The 19,142-nt window shown below is 44.0% G+C and overlaps 1 protein-coding gene across 5 annotated transcripts in view; it reads right to left on the reverse strand.

Annotated features, from left to right (window-relative positions):
• RNF220 (ring finger protein 220) overlaps nucleotides 1–19,142 on the reverse strand; it is a 304,666-nt gene that overhangs the window by 88,970 nt on the left and 196,554 nt on the right. For 3 of the 5 annotated variants that reach the window (XM_088673295.1, XM_035121688.3, XM_088673296.1), the window contains exon 5: nucleotides 6,985–7,030. In XM_088673295.1, the coding sequence (XP_088529421.1) occupies nucleotides 6,985–7,030 (46 nt within the window). Of the gene's footprint in view, nucleotides 1–6,984; nucleotides 7,031–9,770; nucleotides 9,828–19,142 lie in introns of all 5 variants that reach the window. The other 2 variants (XM_035121690.3, XM_035121686.3) reach the window with 1 other exon arrangement.

Here is a 19,142-nt window from a genome sequence, read left to right on the forward strand (position 1 = left end):
AACAACTCTTACAAAGTCAGGAAAAGTCCTATAAATTGACATTGTAAAGTGTAAGAAGCTATTTAGACACCAGGTTAAAATTTGGCTGTTTATGCAGGCTTTCAGACATTAATGCTGCATATATATATATATATATATATATATACACTGTACTATTTGCCGTTTCAGGGCTCATCCACACTTCCGCTTGTCCTGTGCCTGGAAACCACAGATCTGAACAGTTTTGTTTGAGCCACACTTTCTAGGCAAGGGTTCGAGCAGTTTTCCCCTTGCCACAATCCTTTCCCTTCAAACACCAGTGGTGGGAGCATACTGGAGCTGAAGCAAGCAGTAATGTGACACAGTCCAAAGTTATTACACAGAACACAGAGCTTACCGGTATGGCTGAGCACTCTTTTTTTGCTCCAGAGCTTTCCCTGTAAAACCCCTCTCTTTAAAGTTCTATAGGAGCAAACCCAAATTGCCATTTGCTCCAATTGAGTACTAAAGATTGCTTTTCCCCGGGAGAAAGCAGTGGGACAAGAGGAAGTGTGGATGAGCCCCGAGTCTTTTGGTTTTGTGGTGTGTGGTGCTCCTACCCAGAAAAGTCAGAGTAAATACTCCTGTTAACAAAGTAACCACCTCAACCAGTTAGAAAGGCAGAGAAACAGTTACCTCCAAGGTTTCTTTCTCTGCAAGCCATAAGTAGTTTGTTTGACCAGATGTTCTGTAATAATTTGTTTGACAATAACACTGGATAAACTACTATCGGGTTACTGAAACCAATAAGCCCTTATAGGATGTTGCAATTGTGATTGTGAAAATGTCACTTTCGAGCGAATGCAACCTGCTTCAATATACTTGTTGATGTGGGGGGGGGGAAGACCCCTCTTGCAGGGGAGTTGGAAACGGGGAGGGAGTCAATAGGTCACTAAGTTTGAATGGAAGGGGACAGCGTGAGCCATCCTCATTGCAAACATGGATATCTGGGCTCTCTTTCAAGGGGTTACAGCACCTCTTGACCAAGGAAAAAGATATAGGAATGGGCCACTTCGGGAGCCACAGGTAAAAGAGGAAGGGAGAGGTGGGGTTGAAGGAAGAGGAGGACAATGACGATGGCTGCTTACCAATTCCCCTTCCCTTTATCTACTCTGCCACTGGTACCTGTTGTGGGAGACAAGAGAGCAAGAAAATCCCTCCTTACCTCTACTCACCCATCCCAAAAACTTGGGTAGTGTAAATGAGGTATAGGTCCACATACAGGATAGATCTTGGTGCTCTTGAATATATCTCCAAATGATTATTTTTGTGTGAGAGAGCGCCTACCATGTGTTCATGCGCACAGGCAAGAAAAACTCATGCAGGTGTGAGTGTTTTGAAATTGTTTTATCATCTGCATGTTAGAAGGTAGATCAGAATCTACTGGAAGATAGCCAGATCACATAGTAGGTCAGCAGGAGGTTCTGCCTCGCAGTTATTTAACATCAGCAATAGCAGAAACCTTCATATGAGGTGCTAGGGTTCCAGAGTTATTGCAGAGTTCAGATATTTGTACTTGGATATGCAAGACTAATGTGGCCAGGGTAGGTGTGGGGTAGTGGAGACAGGTCAAGTAAGGAGACAGGTACTACCGTAGTAAAAAAACAAACCAGTCTCTGCAAGCTTAGCCATGCCTGGGTTAGGTGAATGACTGCTCACTCTGTGTGTATGTGTATAAGAAGTGCCCATGCATGTCACATGCATACATGTATGTGCTTACATAAACATGTGAGTGTGCCATGCTGATCCCAGGGACACGGGTGGAAGCAAGCACAAGGCAAGGGACACCTATGATTTGGGAGCAGCCCACAGTCAAGAAAACACATCTAGATTGTAACATATGCTCATTGCTGCCTCTCCTAAAACTACCCCCTCCCTGTCTCAGAGACAGGTCAGATGTCAGCACTGGGAAGCGGTGAGCCGGCAGCAGTGACACTTTGTTTCCTTTCAAGGCCACCCATTTGAGACTATTAAGTGCTGGGCTCCTGCTTTTTGATAGCCCCGAAAACACAGGCAGTTTATTTCTCTTAAACAATCAATCACAGCTGCTGTCAGCACAACAAATACCCTAACCCTGCTTTTTACATCTCGCTCTGGCCTTTCCCTTCTCTCCTGCGCAAAGTGTTTCCTGCCTGATGCGTTGGACTTTAACTCTGCCATCTAAATAGGTACTTATCACTTAACATGGAGGTGATGGCTTGACATGTTTTCTGTCTCCTGCCCTCCCCTGCATGGTGGGGAACCAGTCAAAGTGTTGCTAATAGCTGTTATCACTTGGGAACTGTAACCCGAATGCAATGAGTGATACCAGCTTTTGCTGTGCTTTGTAACAGCACCAGTGGTCTCAGCATCTCAAGACACGAACACCACCAGCATCTTTTATTCTCTGACACTTTCCCAATGCCCAGTAAACTCACATACTCCTACTGGCTCCTTTGTCTGATTGTCTTCCGGAAGCCACAGCAGCACTGAATAGACAAATGCTTAAGGAGGAAAGCCAACTTCAACTTCCTGACATCTGGCAATTTGAACCACTGTTTGAGTTACACCAGAGGACAGTGCACGGTTCTCTTTGCTGGGGAAGGCAAAGACTTGACCATGCTAGCATGTTGCCATGCAAGGAATCCCAATAACTTTGCTCTCTGGGCTTATCCACTTATTTGCCCCAGTCTTCCCAGGCACAGGTCTGCACTTTAAAGTTCTGTGCCTGGCATAGGCGTAGCATGGGGGGGACGTCCCCTGGGTGCAAACGTGCCCCCACAGCAGGCTCCTTCATTGGAGCCTGGCTCCACGTGAGAAAGAGCTGTGCCTTGGCTGCTGCACTCATGCCTGGCCACAGCTCTGCCCCTGGGTCAGGCAAATAAGTGGACAAGCCCAGAGAGCAAAGTTATTGGGATTCCTTGCATGGCGAAGAGTAGGAGGAGAGTAAGTGGCAGCTTCCATGTCCCTCTTATTCCCTGGACACTGGCGCATGGGAGACTGCCCTCTGTGCCCCGCCCCCCTGGGGGCGCACCCCACGCACTCATCCCAGGTAGTGCTGGCTTATGCTCCGCCACTGGTGCCTGGGCATTTTTGTTTGCCCCCCTCTTGCCGTTTGCTCTGCTAGAACACTAAAAAGTGCCCCCCCCCGTGGAAAGACACTAATAGAAGAGGAAGTAAGGATAAGCCCATTGTTTACAGTCTGACTGCCAGTGATTCATTCCCATCCCTGCCAGAGACTGAACCTGGGACATTTTACATGCAAAACATGTTTTACTACTGAGCTATGGCATCCTCCTTGAATCTCAAGAAAGGTGTTTCTTGGTACTATTTTCCACTCAGCTTTGGACACAGAAGTCAGAACTATACCTCATTTCAGCCTAGAGCACACAGATCATCCACCGCACACTCTATATATTTATGTTCGAACTAGTTTTTGCAAAGCAGCACCAGACAGTGTTCCATGTCTCCTGTGAGTTTTCAATATGTGGAATTTGGTTTGTTGGTTGACAGGAAGGAAGGAATTCTGTTCTGAAATCCATTTGCTTGGAAGTAAGACTCATTGATTTCAATAATGCTCACTTCCAATAAAGTATACTTAGGATCACAGCCTTAGTGGATATGTTTCCAAACTTAATTACAACTACCCAATCTTTTCCCCAGTCTTTCTCCCACATGAATACCAGCCCTAAGTGCTGACATATTTCAAATATACATGGACAGTTCTCTGGTCTCTCCCTCTCCCCTACAGCCACAATGAGCAGATTTAATTATTAATCTTTTATCGTCTATCACTTTTAGAGATGAAGCCCTGAGGTATTATGTGATTTCCCCAAGGTCATCACAGAAGTACATGGCAAAGCTGTTACTAGGGATTCAGGAACACTGATGGAGGAATCTAGGTACATAGTACCTTTTCTGGCTTAAAGTACAGAGAAAATTTAGTAAAGAATCTATCTACTGTGAGATATCTGGAAACAGCTTCATCAAACTCTTCCTCCTCAGAGGACGTTAGTGGTCAGGCAGACCACCAGAAACAATAATGCAGCATCAGATTTCCCTGCCATCCCTTCCCTCTCTTCTTTTTAAACTTCAATGCACTGTTACACGCCACCCCAATCGGCTGCGCAAGATTCCAGGGGTTACAGGCATGCTTATCAAGGGTTAGTGTTTCCTTTGGGAACGAGGTTCAACAAAGGCTGTAGTGTCTTTTATGATATATGGTTTATTTACACATATATACAACCTGGAGCTGTCAATGGTAGGGCTCACAGCAGCAGCATCTCAATACCTGCCAGCTCATTCCATAGTAACAACATTGGTAAGCCAAGCCCCATCCTTTTTTGTGCAGCCTCTCTTGCACTGCAGGGCACAACCCAGGAAATAACACCATAGCTTATCAGCTTTCCTTTTTTACTTTCCTCAGAGAGACACCACACATTTGTATTCTCACAACTATTTCCTTTGATCCTGTGTTGTGTTAATACCTAATTTTTTTGATGCTCTGAACTCTCTAATTGCTTATCCCACCGCCCATCACTTCACAAAGAAGCCTGGCTGACTTCATTAACACTTGTTGCTTTGGTGAATATTACAATGTCCAACATACAACCCAGGAAGTGTGCCTAGGTTAATTGCCATAACCCTTCACATATGCTAATTCCAGGGAATTAACAGTGGCTAACCCACAATTTAAATACACACGAGTCTGGCTATTATCAGTCCTAACATAAAGGTATAGGTAAAGGGACCCCTGACCATTAGGTCCAGTCACGGACGACTCTGGGGTTGCAGCGCTCATCTTGCTTTACTGGCCGAGGGAGCCGGCGTACAGCTTCTGGGTCATGTGGCCAGCATGACTAAGCCGCTTTTGGCAAACCAGAGCAGCGCATGGAAACGCCGTTTACCTTCCCGCCGGAGCGGTATTTATCTATTTGCACTTTGACATGCTTTCAAACTGCTAGGTTGGCAGGTGCTGGGACCGAGCAACAGGAGCTCACTCCATTGCAGGGATTCGAACCGCTGACCTTCTGATTGGCAAGCCCTAGGCTCTATGGTTCAACCCACAGCGCCACCCATGTCCCAGTCTTAACATACCAGTCCTAATTAAATCCTAACATTTCTTAAACCTAAGCATTTAGCACCGACCAAACATTACGTACAGCATCTACAACAAATAATCCTTGTGTCTCAAAACTTGCACCCAGAGATTTATTTTAGTCAACTGTTAGTGGTGAGGGGTGGGGAGTGGGAATCCCATTTTGAAAATTAAAATCCAAAATGTGCAAGCCTACATAAAATGTGAAATTTAAGTAAATTTGCCTATTTTCTTTGCACAATTTTTGGCATCTTTGATCGTTCCAGGGGCAATTTGCAGGTTTTATTTCAATGCCAAGATTCTTTCCTAGAACATGTGAGTGGGACCCATTTATCTTGCCACTAAATACCGGTAACTACTGTATAGAGAATCCCAGCAAACCAGGGGTTGAGGAGGAAGGACTTCTATGTCAGAGAATGGTGTTTCTAGACCACTACTCTTCATCCTTTTCAGACCCAGTACCCACTTTTAACCTAAACATATATTTAAGGACCATTTCTTTCTTTATTTTTCACCATATCCATATACTTAAATGGTGGTAGCACTGCTGTTGCAACCCACCTTAGATCAGCCCATGACTTGATAGGGAATCTTGACCCACCAGTTGAAGACCAAGGCAGACTTACACTTAGTCTAGCTATTAAGTGAGGAGCACAGCTCCTTTTGCATCACGCGGGCCTGTTCTTCAAGCAAGTGCCACTTGAGAATAACAATTCTGAGGCCAAGAGGCTGTAAGAAGAATTCAAAAGCCCCCTCTTCTTAATGTTCTTAGGTGATGGTGGGAGAGTGAAGGGAGGGGGACGCCATGTGGTGACAGCAGACAAGTGATCTTGGTTACACAGGACCCCTCAACTATCCTGCCTTAATCCCTTCACTCAAAGGAAATGGGATTCTTTGTTGCTTGAAGCTTCAAAGCCTCAATTCCTGCTGGGAGAAAAGGCCTTTTTCTTCCTTATCTGGTGACTGTCTCTAACTCTCTATATTTACTTCCAAACAACTAATCTGCCTATTGAACGCCTCCTCAGGCTTGGTGTTTGGGACAGATGAGTTATCACCATCCAGCAATGAGCACAACCAAAATGCACAGTACAAGAGCTGCTTTTCATGCTGCTCTTTCCTACTCCCTTGTGAAGGCAAATATGAAGATTCTTGATTTTTAATTGATGTGTTCCCTTTTACTTGCATGCCTGCTTCTGCTGTGTATGTTTGTTTCCGAATCAGGAATGGCAGCTCATGATCTGCCAGAGTAGCACTAAGACCCCACTGTATAGGGTGGGTGGCGCACACATTACTAGCAGCCTATGACAGCAGGTGGCACAATAACCTACAAAGTTTTTCTGCTTGGTCCTAAGGGCCACTTCCTACATTATTCGGCAATGACCCTGCATTTGCCACCACACACACATTTGTTTAGCCACAGATAAGCACACCCCACCCCTAACACATTATGGATGGAGGTTGGAGACAGAGGAGATAGAATTGCTGCAGACATCCACTTCACCAAACTAGTGTCTCTGGTTCCAGAGCACCCAATGTGAGGGTCATAAGTTAAAATGATTTAATCTCCAATTGCAGGGACCCAAAAGCCAATTCTAGTAAAATCTGGAAGTATTTTAGAATGCTGAAATGATTTTGCAATGGGTTCAAAGCATGCCCATTACGTACGTATTGAGGCACTAATATAAAGAGGGATGCAGAAATAAAGACTGAAGTGACTGTCCCCTGCCCAGGGAACTTCAGGGTCTGTGTACAGGACGAGACAACTGCTTGATACCACATACTGTTATGAAGATTATGAAAGGAAGATCAAATTGGACCAAGAAACAGAGTGTTTGTAGGGGCATGGAGGATATTGGAAAACAATATGTGACCAAATTTGGCTCACTTACCTTGGGAGTACCTGGAGCCATGACATCCTTCAATATAGAGTTCTTACTGCCAAGAGAGAAAAGAAGAGTATCAGTACTATACTGAAAGTGGGCAGATAAATTCTACAAGGTAAGATTTTTCAGACCTTTTTTTGGGGTGGTGGTGGTGGTGCTGTAAAGCCTTCTATAATGAGATACGCAGAAGGCCACCACCACCACACTGCACCCAACTTCCTATCCCTATTATTTATATATTACATTTGAATCCTACCCTTCCTTCAGAGCAGAGTTGGTGTTCTCACAAAACCCTGTGAGGCAGATTAGACTGAGAGACAGTGACACTCAGTGTTACCCTGTCAACTTTGAAGCTGAGCAAGGATATAACTTCAACTTCCTGTATCCAAAATCATACTCTAGGTATCACAGAAGCTCTGAAGTGCATCTGCCTTTTACACCCACATAATTCTTGTAGCATAATAAAGCTTCCCATGTCTACTACCGTAGGGACGCAGGCCTGGCCCTATGGGAAAATACACCATTAAGTATCATAAACAGAAGTAACACATAGTGTTGCAATTTGAAACCATGGGCATTTAACTGGGCTGGCTCCAGCTTCTGGAGACTTCTGGGGCAACTTGGACAAGGACCCTTTAATAACTCTCCTCGTTCTCTTTGGCTCTCCTCATTCATTTTTGCAGAGGAGAATGAGGGACAGGAAGATCGGAGGGAGGGAGGCAACCAAACTGGAAGCAGAGCATGGAGTGAGGCAGCTGGCACACCATTAGGGCTGCAAAGACCTCCATGATCTGGTTCTGAGGCATGGTGGTCTGGAGGTTTCTAATCCCTGTGTTACAATGGCCTGCCCAAACCACTACACGTCCATTCACAACTCTTCTTACACCAAAGACTCTATTGCTCAAAGATTGGATAGACATACCTCAAGCATTCCCCCACAGCAGTGCTTTCTCTTAACTTAAATTTGTCTGATAGGAACCCAAGAGTAGATCCTGCCAATTTCCTCTCACCTAGGCAAAGCAACAATTGCCCCCAAATACCACATCTCTCAAGGCTGCTGTATAAGTGGCCTGTCTCATGCTGTCCCCTCTTCCACACCGGAGGCCAGAAGCAAGCCCCAAAACAGGCTGTTCCAAAGCCAATTATCCTCCCCTGATGACCTGCCATTGTGAGCAGCCCAGCTGTAGTTGAAGCAGTGGCTCCACTGCTTTGCAAAACAATTGGAAGGCACTCTGTGGCCTGTGACCCATGAGCCAGGCTGATAGGTAACTTACTCCAAAGATTTGTGCCAATGGGGAATAAGAAGAGGTTAGGCTGACTCTGGCATCCAGCGGCAAGTTGAGTGAGTTTGCTGGCAATTCCCCCATTCCCAAGATCAAAGCCTGCTCACCCACTAGCTTAAAGAAGACTCATAGGCAGGGTAGCAGTGGCATTACCTAGTGATTGGAGCACTTTACCACATTGCAGAGTGGATGCACAAATAGTACCCTGATTAAGCTGTTGAGGGGGTGGGGAGAACTAAAGCACAGCCCTGAAGGGCAGAAGGAAGCAAGGCATGCAAGCTAGTCAGAACTAACAGCATACACACTTGGCAAATCTCAGCCAGATTCTTAAAAAAAACAAAAAACACCTCAACTTAGTTAAGGGTTTGCTCTTGTGTCCCTTCCAAACCTAGTCAATCCTAGTAGCAAAGACAGTCAAAGTGGTGGCATCCACTTTCAGTTAGTTGTCCCCTTACTGGTTCTGGGCCCTGGCAAATTCCCAACCCTGATGACTTCTTGAACTGGCCATGTTGGGTAAGACAGGATCTTGGATGAAACCACAGCCCAGTCCATGAGAGGCAGGTAAAGGGGTGAAACTGAAACCAAAGTGTGCTGAAAAGCAGGTGATTTGGGAAACCATTAAGAGACCTACTTGCCATGCAGAAAAGTATGGTAGTTAGCTGTGCTGTGGATAAGTTGTCTCACAACGCATTACCACCTGCTCCTACTGCTTATGGGACACAGATACTGGTTGAAAACTCTACAAGCACTTGCCACTTTGTTTGACCAGAAATCCTGCTGCAAAGTTAGCGTCTGATGTAACAGGCACCTTCCTGGTATAACCCTGTGTCAGTGCAGTCATTCATATACACTGCCTTGTTGCTCTGTGACTGATTACAGTCCCTATTAGTCCGAGGGTACGTGATAAGGAATTACATTTCTAAATATAAATGGTTACATTTCTCTGCAGTTCACATTTCCCCCCTGAGACCCTTGGTCCAGTATGGATCTCAGCCCTTGAACAAAATTAATGTACAGAGACACTAGCAGGAATGAAGAGCATTAGGTATCACACAGGACTGGGTCACAGGAGGAGAATGTGGAGCAGAGAAAAGAGAGACAAATTACTAAAATTAGAAGGGCCTTTCTCCAGGCTGTAGGAATTCCTTCTCTCTCTCTGCTTGGTTGATTTGTTAATTTCACTCCATTTCTATTTAACGGCTGGAAGGAGGTTCACACTAGGGTGATCCTCCCCCTCCCCGCCCTCCCTGGAGCAAGATGCTTCAGATTTAATAATGCCTTTCACCCTCACTCCAGACAGGTTAAATTTGAAACAATTACATATCAAAGGCGACGGGGCGGGGAGACCCCACACTGTAATTTTTTTGGTTATTAAAGTAATCTCTCTCATGTAAATTCTCCAGCTAACATGCCACAAACAGCATTAGGAAATAAATGATTTCCCCATGATTCGATTTACTGATACAAAGCACCTGCAACAGGCAAAAATGGGGCTCTGAAATATGTTACCCAAGCTGATGTCTTGCGCTTGCAGGGCTCCCACAGCTGGAGGTCCCTCTTCTTAGCCTTGGGGGGGTTGATGGATGGATGGGTGGATAGGTAGAGGGGAGGGTGGTGTGGGGGGGAGGATAGTGGGGAGAGAAGGAATTGTACTTAATAATAAAATTTGTATGCAAGTCGGCATCCCAAGCTAGGGATGACTGATCGGCAGCCAGAAAGTATTAAAAAGCCTTGCTAAACAGATGCTGACAATAGAACAAGACATATCAAATCAGATCTATTCTAGAAGCATTAACACACACACACACACACACACACACACACACACACACACACACACACTTTTCTTCCCAATCACAGCAATATGGGAGACATCAATAAATTTTTATGAGACTTTTAGAAGATCAACATGCTACTGGATGTGACAAAAAAGCAATGTGGCTGTCATGTTCGCTTTGTCGGGGACACTTTAGCCCCAGATGTCGAGCTGTGGCAGCACTGAGTAGAAATTGAATTTGGCTAGCTTTAATCTGCCTTTTGTTGGCAGATGGCTGGGTGTAGAAAAGCAAAGTGAGGAGGGTATTTTGAAGGTGTTGGCTACTGGGGACTGCAAAGCTTCCCATGCCACCACTGCTTCGTTGTCACAATCACAGCCCCCTCAAAAATTGAAGACCAAAAGTCATCTCCACCTCAATTCTACTTCCCTTCTCAATAGCAACCAATGCGACTCTTTGGGGTCACTGACAAAAAGCTGGTCTTTTGTGCATGCTTCAGGGAGGTAGGAAGCCAAGTTATCCAATTCCTTACCAAAAGGGAAGTGTGTTGTGTGTGTTGGCATGTAATAGAATGAAAATAATTACTTGGGACTGCATAGCTGTACTGCAGATATTTACCTATTTAGAGAGCAATCCCAACTCCCAGATTCACTGGAGATGTTTTCATTGTGGGGAGCCCCCCAAACTGGGTGTTCTGGGGCTGAGTCAGAGGCGGTCACAGCTCTTTCATTCCCTTGGGAGGCACCAGGATTGGGTCCCTCAACTATGTCTGCCTGGAAACCAATTATTTCCCCACGGAAGTCAAAGTGGATATTAAAAAAAAGTAGGAGCCACCCGAACAAAACAAGGGGGGAAACCCTGGCCAGCATAAGCTAGTGTTAGATTGCCCATTACTTAACATCATTCCTCTCCAGTTAGTTTTGCTCTCTTTGTACTATTTTCTTTCTTTCTAACCAATCCTTACTAAATGATTGTCAAAAGTGGTTTTTAAAATTTGTAATCATGGAGACACCATACTCTTCTCCTCAGGGCAGGGGAACAATGGTGGCCCACCATTCCTCTCTCTATAGCCCTCAGGACTCTCCCCAGGTTATACATCCTCATGAGACACACCCCTCACCAGCCTTGCTTTGCACCTTCCTTGAGGGCTTTTGCTTGGCTGGATGGAGGATAGAGAGAGATGTGTGTGAGTGTGAAGAAACTAGCCTACCATACAGAAGTTACCTTCACATTTATTGCTCTGCCCACTTTTGCCTCTGGCCCTGACCAACACTGACATGTGGCTCTTGGAGAACTGCCCAGAAGGGAATGTGGTTCCTATGATGTTGGCAGTTAAATATGCTTTATGGTATTTAACCAATTCTTCCTTTCCATGATGCAGCGAGGAAATGAATGATTCTTTTATTTATTTATTAGTTGCTTCAACATGCCCAGGGCAACCCAAAGCAACTTACAAATGAATGGACAAACAAACAGACAGACATTACACCCCACATGGATACATGAAAACCAAAAGGAAAGAGAAATACATTAAAAATATCCCACACACTTCTAAAAGACCAGAGATAGTTAAAAGGCCAAAGCTTTTGCCTGGCGCTTTTGCCTGGTGCCAGGTGAGTCTCCTTATGGGGAGCACTCCACAAACAGGGAGCCACCGCAAAAAAAGGCCCGTTCCTGTGTTGCCACCCTCCAGGCCTCTTGTGTAGGGGGAACACAAAGAAGGGCCTCAAGATGATGAGCACAGTTAAATATTACAAAGCAAGTTGACAATATTTGAGGAGTAGTATAAGTGCTTCTGATTCTACTCTTAGTAGTAACAGCACATGCTAAAGATCATTTAACTAGTGGTAACTAGTCCAGATTAATTCATCTAAAGAATTAGAATGCGATTTTTGTGGGTGTCACTTCAGTGCATTAATATGGTCTTACCAGGTCAGGCCAAGGGACCATTCTTCCTAAAGGTATTGCATATCTGTTGCTTCATTTTTAGGACACAAAACCTCCATTTCAGCCTTTTCTTCTGGGATTTAAGAACCAAGTCAGAGATTGTGTTTTGAAACACACAGGTAAGTTATGTGCATGGGTAAATGTATTGTGTGAAGCGGCAACACTCTCTCTTGTCCAGCCCTTCCGAGAGCAAATCATTAATCGGCTAGCCTGATGGTTGGGAAAGTGAGAGGCCATAAGCAAAGAGAAACCTTCCTTCCCATAAACAGTGGTGGCAAATTAAAAATGGTAAAAGGGAAATCACGACCTTTAAAGTTCAAACACTTTCTAGCACCTTTTAAAGTTTTCTGCTCCAGGCCCTTGCAAAGAGCACAATCTTTGGAGACCTCAGAATTCTCTTTAATCACTAAGCAAGTCAGGAGCGGTCTGAAATGATCACACATTTACATAGTAATAACCTCAACCGACACTCCCCACATTATTTCATGGCCAGCATATTGCCACACAGCGAGCGATCCATGTGGTTTAAATTATAACCCATACATAGGAAATTACTTGCTAACTATGATCTTCACAGGTTTGTCTGACACTTCTAATTAAGATGATTTACATAGAATTATCCTTTGAAAGCAAAAAATGGTGCTTTGCTAGCTAATAAAATATAATTACTACATACCCCCATCCTCCCACCCTTTACAAGTTACAGTTAGTTTTAATCTGTTTGGGGAATTGTTTATCCAGTTCATTATGATAGCACAACTTACTTGCCCCTTTTAGGTAGCAGCAGATCACAAAGAGGCAGGAATTAACAGATGGGGAATAGCTATCATCCCCTAATGAGGCTAAGGGGGAGTTTGTGGGTAAGATATTTGTTCTTGGGGCTTTGCATATTTCTAAGAAAAATTAATGTTTCCATGTTGATCCACTTTCTACACACAAATATATGTGTTAGCATTTGGCTATGTTGCAAGCACATCTGTTATGAAGCAGAAGCACATATTTACAAAGCAATCCTATTGGGGAGGGGAAGAAGAAACACCAGATCCCCAGCCCTGCTAGGCTCACATCAGCAGAGGGTAGGGAAAGCCACCACCCCCCACAATAGACTCTAATGGGAGGGAAATAATTATTTCCTGTTCCAAGGGCATGCCCAGTAGGGAGCGTTAGATCCACTGCATCCAAAGCTTCCACCAATGTGCCCAGGAAATCCACATCCTTGTTCTTTCTGTTATTGGAGTACCAACAAAAGAGCTCTCTGCCACCACTATAAGGAAGCATTCTGGGGTCCTTCTCTGATGGCAGACCTCCCTCTCCACCAATGGTGGAGAAGATCTGCTGTATCCTATGGCCGCTTAGTTGTCATTCCAAAGTCATACTTTGGAGTCATTCCAAAAGATCACACTTTTACTGAGTTTTTAACACAACTGATCCTGAACACTCAGGCTGCAAAGAGTAATTTAATATTTGGCAAAGAGCAAGTCAACTGGGAAGTTCTCCAACAGAAACCACATAGAAATGAATGGGAGTTACACAATAACTCAACAATCTATTATCCTCTTGAATATTTAATCTGGGGGGGGAACATTTGCAACTTCTGCTTCTATGATCACCACTTGGTCCACATAAGTCATCATCTTGCTCTCTTTCATGCAATAAATGTAGTTTTTAGTACTCCAATCTAGAGTGGACCTCATTTTCTGCTGTTAAAAAAACACATTAATTTGATTGGTTTTCTACAAACTAGTGTTCTAAATTGTCACTGGCATAAGAGTCCCAGCTATCTAGAGATGCACGACTATGAACTCCCTTCCCAAGTCTTGCCTGGTGCCTGACATCTGATGGCTCTACTTGTAGAGGCTGCACTTGGTCTTCCTGAAGAGCAGTTGACACTACTGGGCCAAATGGACCACTAGTCTAATTCAGTATAAAACTGTTCCTTATATCCAAATTATGATCAATATGCATAGAACATGAACATTCACACCTTGTCTCTCCCATTGTTAAGCGAGTCGTTTCACCGGGCAGTCTGAGGGTTATCCTGAGGCATCTGCTTTAAAGAGGTCATGAGCTTTCCTAGCTCCAGCTGACACCAAGTGAGTGAGTGAAACTCTTGACACCTCATTCAGCATCTTAATAGCAGCTTGCCTTATTGGTTTTAGAGGCGTTTAAAATTAAGCCTCTTGATAACAATTCCTTTTTGGAATAACAACATTTTGCCTTGGAATGCACTGCTTACACAATGACATTCAATAGCAAAAGGTGCTACAATGGAATAGGGGCAGTGAGCTAGCTTCAACCATACCGTGTGTGTGTGTGTGTGTGTGTGTGTGTGTGTGTTAAGGAGGGGGAGAGGCAATAAACAGAGGCAGTGAAAAAGTAAACCGGAAATTTTAAATGTCACTTTTAATCAGTGACTGTTCCATGGGAAGGCTCAACATGAAGGAAGCAGGGATTCGTTGTTGGCGTGCGTGTGTGTGTGTGTGTGTGTGGTGTGTGTGTGTGTGTGTGTGTGTCTCTCTCTGTGTGTGTCCTATATCAGCTAGTAGTGACTGGGAAAATGCTCCAACAACATGAGAGAAAAATATTGCTTGCCAAATGGGGATAAGTACAGTGAGTCTGCACATTGGCACTTTTAGATAAAACATAAAGTGGTCCAAAAGTCTGTTTTTACTTTTCTTCACTCCAGCCTCCCAGAAGCCCAAATAAAATCTGAGGATGACATGAGCATAACTGTAAAATTGTTTGTTTGCTTTTTAAATATTTTTATTGAAGATTTTTTTTTAAACAATACAAATTACCAATAACAGCCATGTTTGGTTTGGATTAATTAGGGACTGGATAAAACTGGAAAATGACTGTAAAATTGTTGATCATCCTGGCTTATAGTTTGATAATGGATGTGCTTCAAACCTAATTGAAACCTAACTGAAACCAGGGACACTAGCAGAGAAGATGGAGTTTTGTTGTTTGGTTCCATTTCTTTGACACAAACTTACATATAAAAAAAGTTCATTTATAGCCTTCATCAATGCAGGCAGTATTTAAAAATCTGACAGAAATCTCTATGTACAAAAAAATAGATGCATGGGAAGATGGGAAGCTGTCATGCTGAGTCAGATCATTGGCCCATCTAGCTCAGCATTTATACAGACAGTACAGACTCTATTTTTACTGGCAGCAGCTTTCTAGGATTTCTGACAGGAATATTTTCTCAGCTCTTACTGGAGATACTGGGATTGGGATTGAACCTGTAACCTACTGCACACAAGGCATGTGTTCCTCTACTGAGCAACGACCCTTCCCTTTCCTGCCTGCTATCCTTCCCTGTTATATTTTCATGGTGTACAGCCATAGGTATCCAACTAACTCATTCCATCAGCACAAGGATTTCTGCTTGCACAATGGAACTCCCCCTCTCCCAGGCCCTCCTAAATCTGTTCTGGGTTTCTGCCCAACCACCCACAGCAGATCTGGGAAGGGAATGGGGGGGGCACACAAGAAAAGGGGCAATTCTGTTGCACAAGCAGAAATCCTTGGGCTGATGAGTTATTTGGAAACAACCCAAAGCTTTAAGTAAGAGTTCCCTGGAAAGTGGCACTAAGGCAGGTGTAGCCTCTGTGCTTTGCTGTCTGAGCTAGGATTGGAGCTTTTTCTCAATAAATTCAGTTCAATCTGACCTCCACATTAGAAAGGGAGCATCTACTCATTTTGACTTAGGGCTTATCCTCACTTACCATTTGCTCCACTCTTTCCAGGAACAGGTTCATACGTTAAAGCTCTGTGTTCGAGCACACAGCCATCCCTTTTATTTTTTGCTCTGGTGCTTTGCCCACAAAAATCAGCTCTTTAAAACTGAATCACAGCAAACAGCTATTTGGGATTTCGGCCTAGAAAGTGTAGAGTAAAAGTTTCTGAGGGCTTGTTATAACAGTGAGTAAATGAATGTCTCAACCACACTTCTATCCTTGCACTAATTCTACCATTCAGAGACAATAGCAGAATAGTCAGTCCACACATTGGAGCACAAGCAATTCTGTTACCGTACAGTGAGAAAGTCTATGGGGAGGGGCTATTGCTTTTGTTTGTTACTGTATAATGTTATGCGTTTTTGTGTTTTTATACAGTGGAACCTCGGTTTATGAACACCTCGGTTTACAAATTTTCGGTTTACAAACGCCGCGGACCCATCTGGAACAGATTAATTCACTTTCCATTACTTTCAATGGAAAGTTTGCTTCAGTTTATGAACGCTTCGGTTTATGAACAGACTTCCGGAACCAATTACACCCATGCTTCGGGTTAAGTACACTTCAGGTTGAGTACTCCGTGGACCTGTCTGGAACGGATTAATCCACTTTCCATTACTTTCAATGGGAAAGTTCGCTTCAGTTTATGAACGCTTCAGTTTATGAACAGACTTCCGGAACCAATTGTGTTCATAAACCGAGGTACCACTGTACTGTAAACCACCCTGTGATCTTCAGATGAAGGGTAGTATAGAAATTTTGATAAATAATAATAGTAATAGTATAATTACTATAGTAATAGTACAGTTGTGTTGGACAGAGCAACCACATGACCATCAAAGAACTAAGTAGAAAACAAATCTACCCTCACAAAATGGGGGGCGGGGGCAGGGTAGTGCTGCAAGGAATGGGGTAGACTTTAAAAAGCTTGGCACTCAATGCTATGCAAATGCTAGCTCCAAGAGACTCATCTTGGCACTTCCCCAAATCAGCAGCAGGGTAGAAATGGTACATCTGCTGAAGCAGCCAAACTCCAATACAAGCATTTGACTTGCCCACACTAAAATCAGGCCATAGTGATCTCTGGCCCTCTTGTTACAACCCTAACCAAGAACCTGTAAATAAGGATGATCAGTGACTATTAGCCTGCACTATATTTATCAGTGGGGGAAACCCCACACAAAATAACACTTGCACAACCTCATGATAGCCAGTAATCTCCAATTTGTACACAGCAGCTTCAGGACAAGAATCCATGAAGCAATCATCACTTGCACCATAAGATCAACTTAGTGATAAAATAAAGGGAAACATGGGTGTGTGCTTTCTTTTAACCAAATGGCTAAATTTTTGTTTCTGCTCTGTTTTGCCTTTCCTTATGGGCTGAAACCCAACAAATTGAGCTCCTTAACTCTTCCCAGAAAAGAAAATGACAGGAGGGGGGAAACATAAAGCCAGTCTAACAAATAAAGACAAGATACAAGCCAGGGGGGAAGGGAATGTGGAGATTGATCTTTGTTACTGTAGCTGTAATGGGGAAATAATTATCCTCCAGCTGGTAGCTTTAATCCACCAAAAGGACTGGCCCACAGTTGAATTTTGCTTGCAGGGAGAAAGACTTAGAGACATTTTCCATGGGTTTAGTTGCCCAATCTATTCTGCTGCCCATGTTTCTCCCTACTCTGCCCTTCACCAGGGCACCTGGGTTCACTTTGTTAGCTTACCTGCTCATCATATGGTGCACCCTTCAACAACTAAATGTCCAAGTGGCCTCACAATCACTGACAAATTTAAAATTACAACCTCTATTAACCTTTCTATACACATGGGGAACAGAGGCCCAGATGAGTTGCCAGATTCACTTAATGTCATACAGGGAGAATGTGGTGGAGCTTGAACTTGTGTTCTGAGGCCTAGTTCAAGCTCAGTCACATTCAAAATCTCAGCCACAAAGTTAGGCCAAGCTTCAATGTCCCAGTACTGAAGAGGTGCAACAAAAGAGGACATGGGTAGTATTCAACTAAATTTTATTCAGAGTAGACACACTGAAATTAATGGACCAAACTTAATCATGTTCATTAATTTAAATGAGTCTTCTGTGAATAAAACTTAGTTGAATACCACACCATGTCTCCATTTTCACTAATGTCACAATCAGGTCTCTGACCCATCTCAATAGCAAATATGGCAGGGCACAAATTCAGTTTGCCAAGGTAAAGGACCCCTGGATAGTTAAGTTCAATCAAACTGGACTATGAGGTGCAGCGCTCATCTCGCTTCAAGCCGAGGGAGCCGGAGTTTGTCCACAGACAGCTTTCTGGGTCATGTGGCCTGCATAGTGCAACGGGACACTGCGACAAGTGCCAGAGCGCACAGAAACACTGTTTACCTTCTCGTCTATTTAGGTACTTGTGCTGGTGTGCTTTTGAAACACCTAGGTTGGCAGGAGCTGCGACAGAACATCACCCCCGTCACACTGACTTGAACTGCCGACCTTCTGATCAGCAAGCCCAAGAGGCTTAGTGGTTTAGACCACAGCACCACCTGCTCTCTTGTCAAGAACAGAAGTTTGAAATCACAACACAAAACAACTTGCCACCCTTAAAAAACAAACTCCTCTTGCTCCTGTGCTTATAATAGAAGCCTGTGATACAGCAATTAAGGAGGTGAAGCTCCTCCAACAACCTATATCTGTGCCAGAAAAAGCTTTTCCTCTGCAAATTTTGTGTATCAGGATCCTGTCAAAACCACAGGAGCAGGGCCAGGATGTTGACAGAGGCATTGCTGAAGAGTTTGTAGAAAAGATGGCCACACTCAACACAAAGTAAAAACTACTTGGCCCTTTCTTTTGAAAAAGAAACATTCACTCACACTCTTTTGGGCATACACCACTCTAAAGGTAGCATACCTGTAACCCAAGAAAATGGAGAAGCATGACAGTTGACGATATGAGCATAAGTCTGGGGAGAGGCTGACATATTCATGAATAAAGGCACAGTAGCTAACTACAGCATAACTGTCAATTTCCCCACTGAAAGTTGGAGGCCTTCAAAGGCTGAAGCAATCAATGTAAAACCTATTGACTGCATGTACACTGTATGTACACTGGTTGCCAAATAGCTACTGAGATGAGCCAGTGTGGTGTAGTGGTTTGGAAGACTCGTAATCTGGGGAACCGGGTTCGTGTCTCTGCTCCTCCACATGCAGCTGTTGGGTGACCTTGGGCTAGTCACACTTCTTTAAAGTCTCTCAGCCCCACTCACCCCACAGAGTGTTTGTTGTGGGGGAGGAAGGGAAAGGAGAATGTTAGCCACTTTGAGACTCCTTCGGGTAGTGATAAAGCAGGATATCAAATCCAAACAACAATTCTTCTTCTTCTTCTTCTTCTTCTTCTTCTTCTTCTTCTTCTTCTT

The sequence above is a fragment of the Zootoca vivipara genome, chromosome 7, assembly GCF_965207765.1.
Source record: "Zootoca vivipara chromosome 7, rZooViv2.hap1.1, whole genome shotgun sequence".
NCBI classification, from domain to species: domain Eukaryota; kingdom Metazoa; phylum Chordata; class Lepidosauria; order Squamata; family Lacertidae; genus Zootoca; species Zootoca vivipara.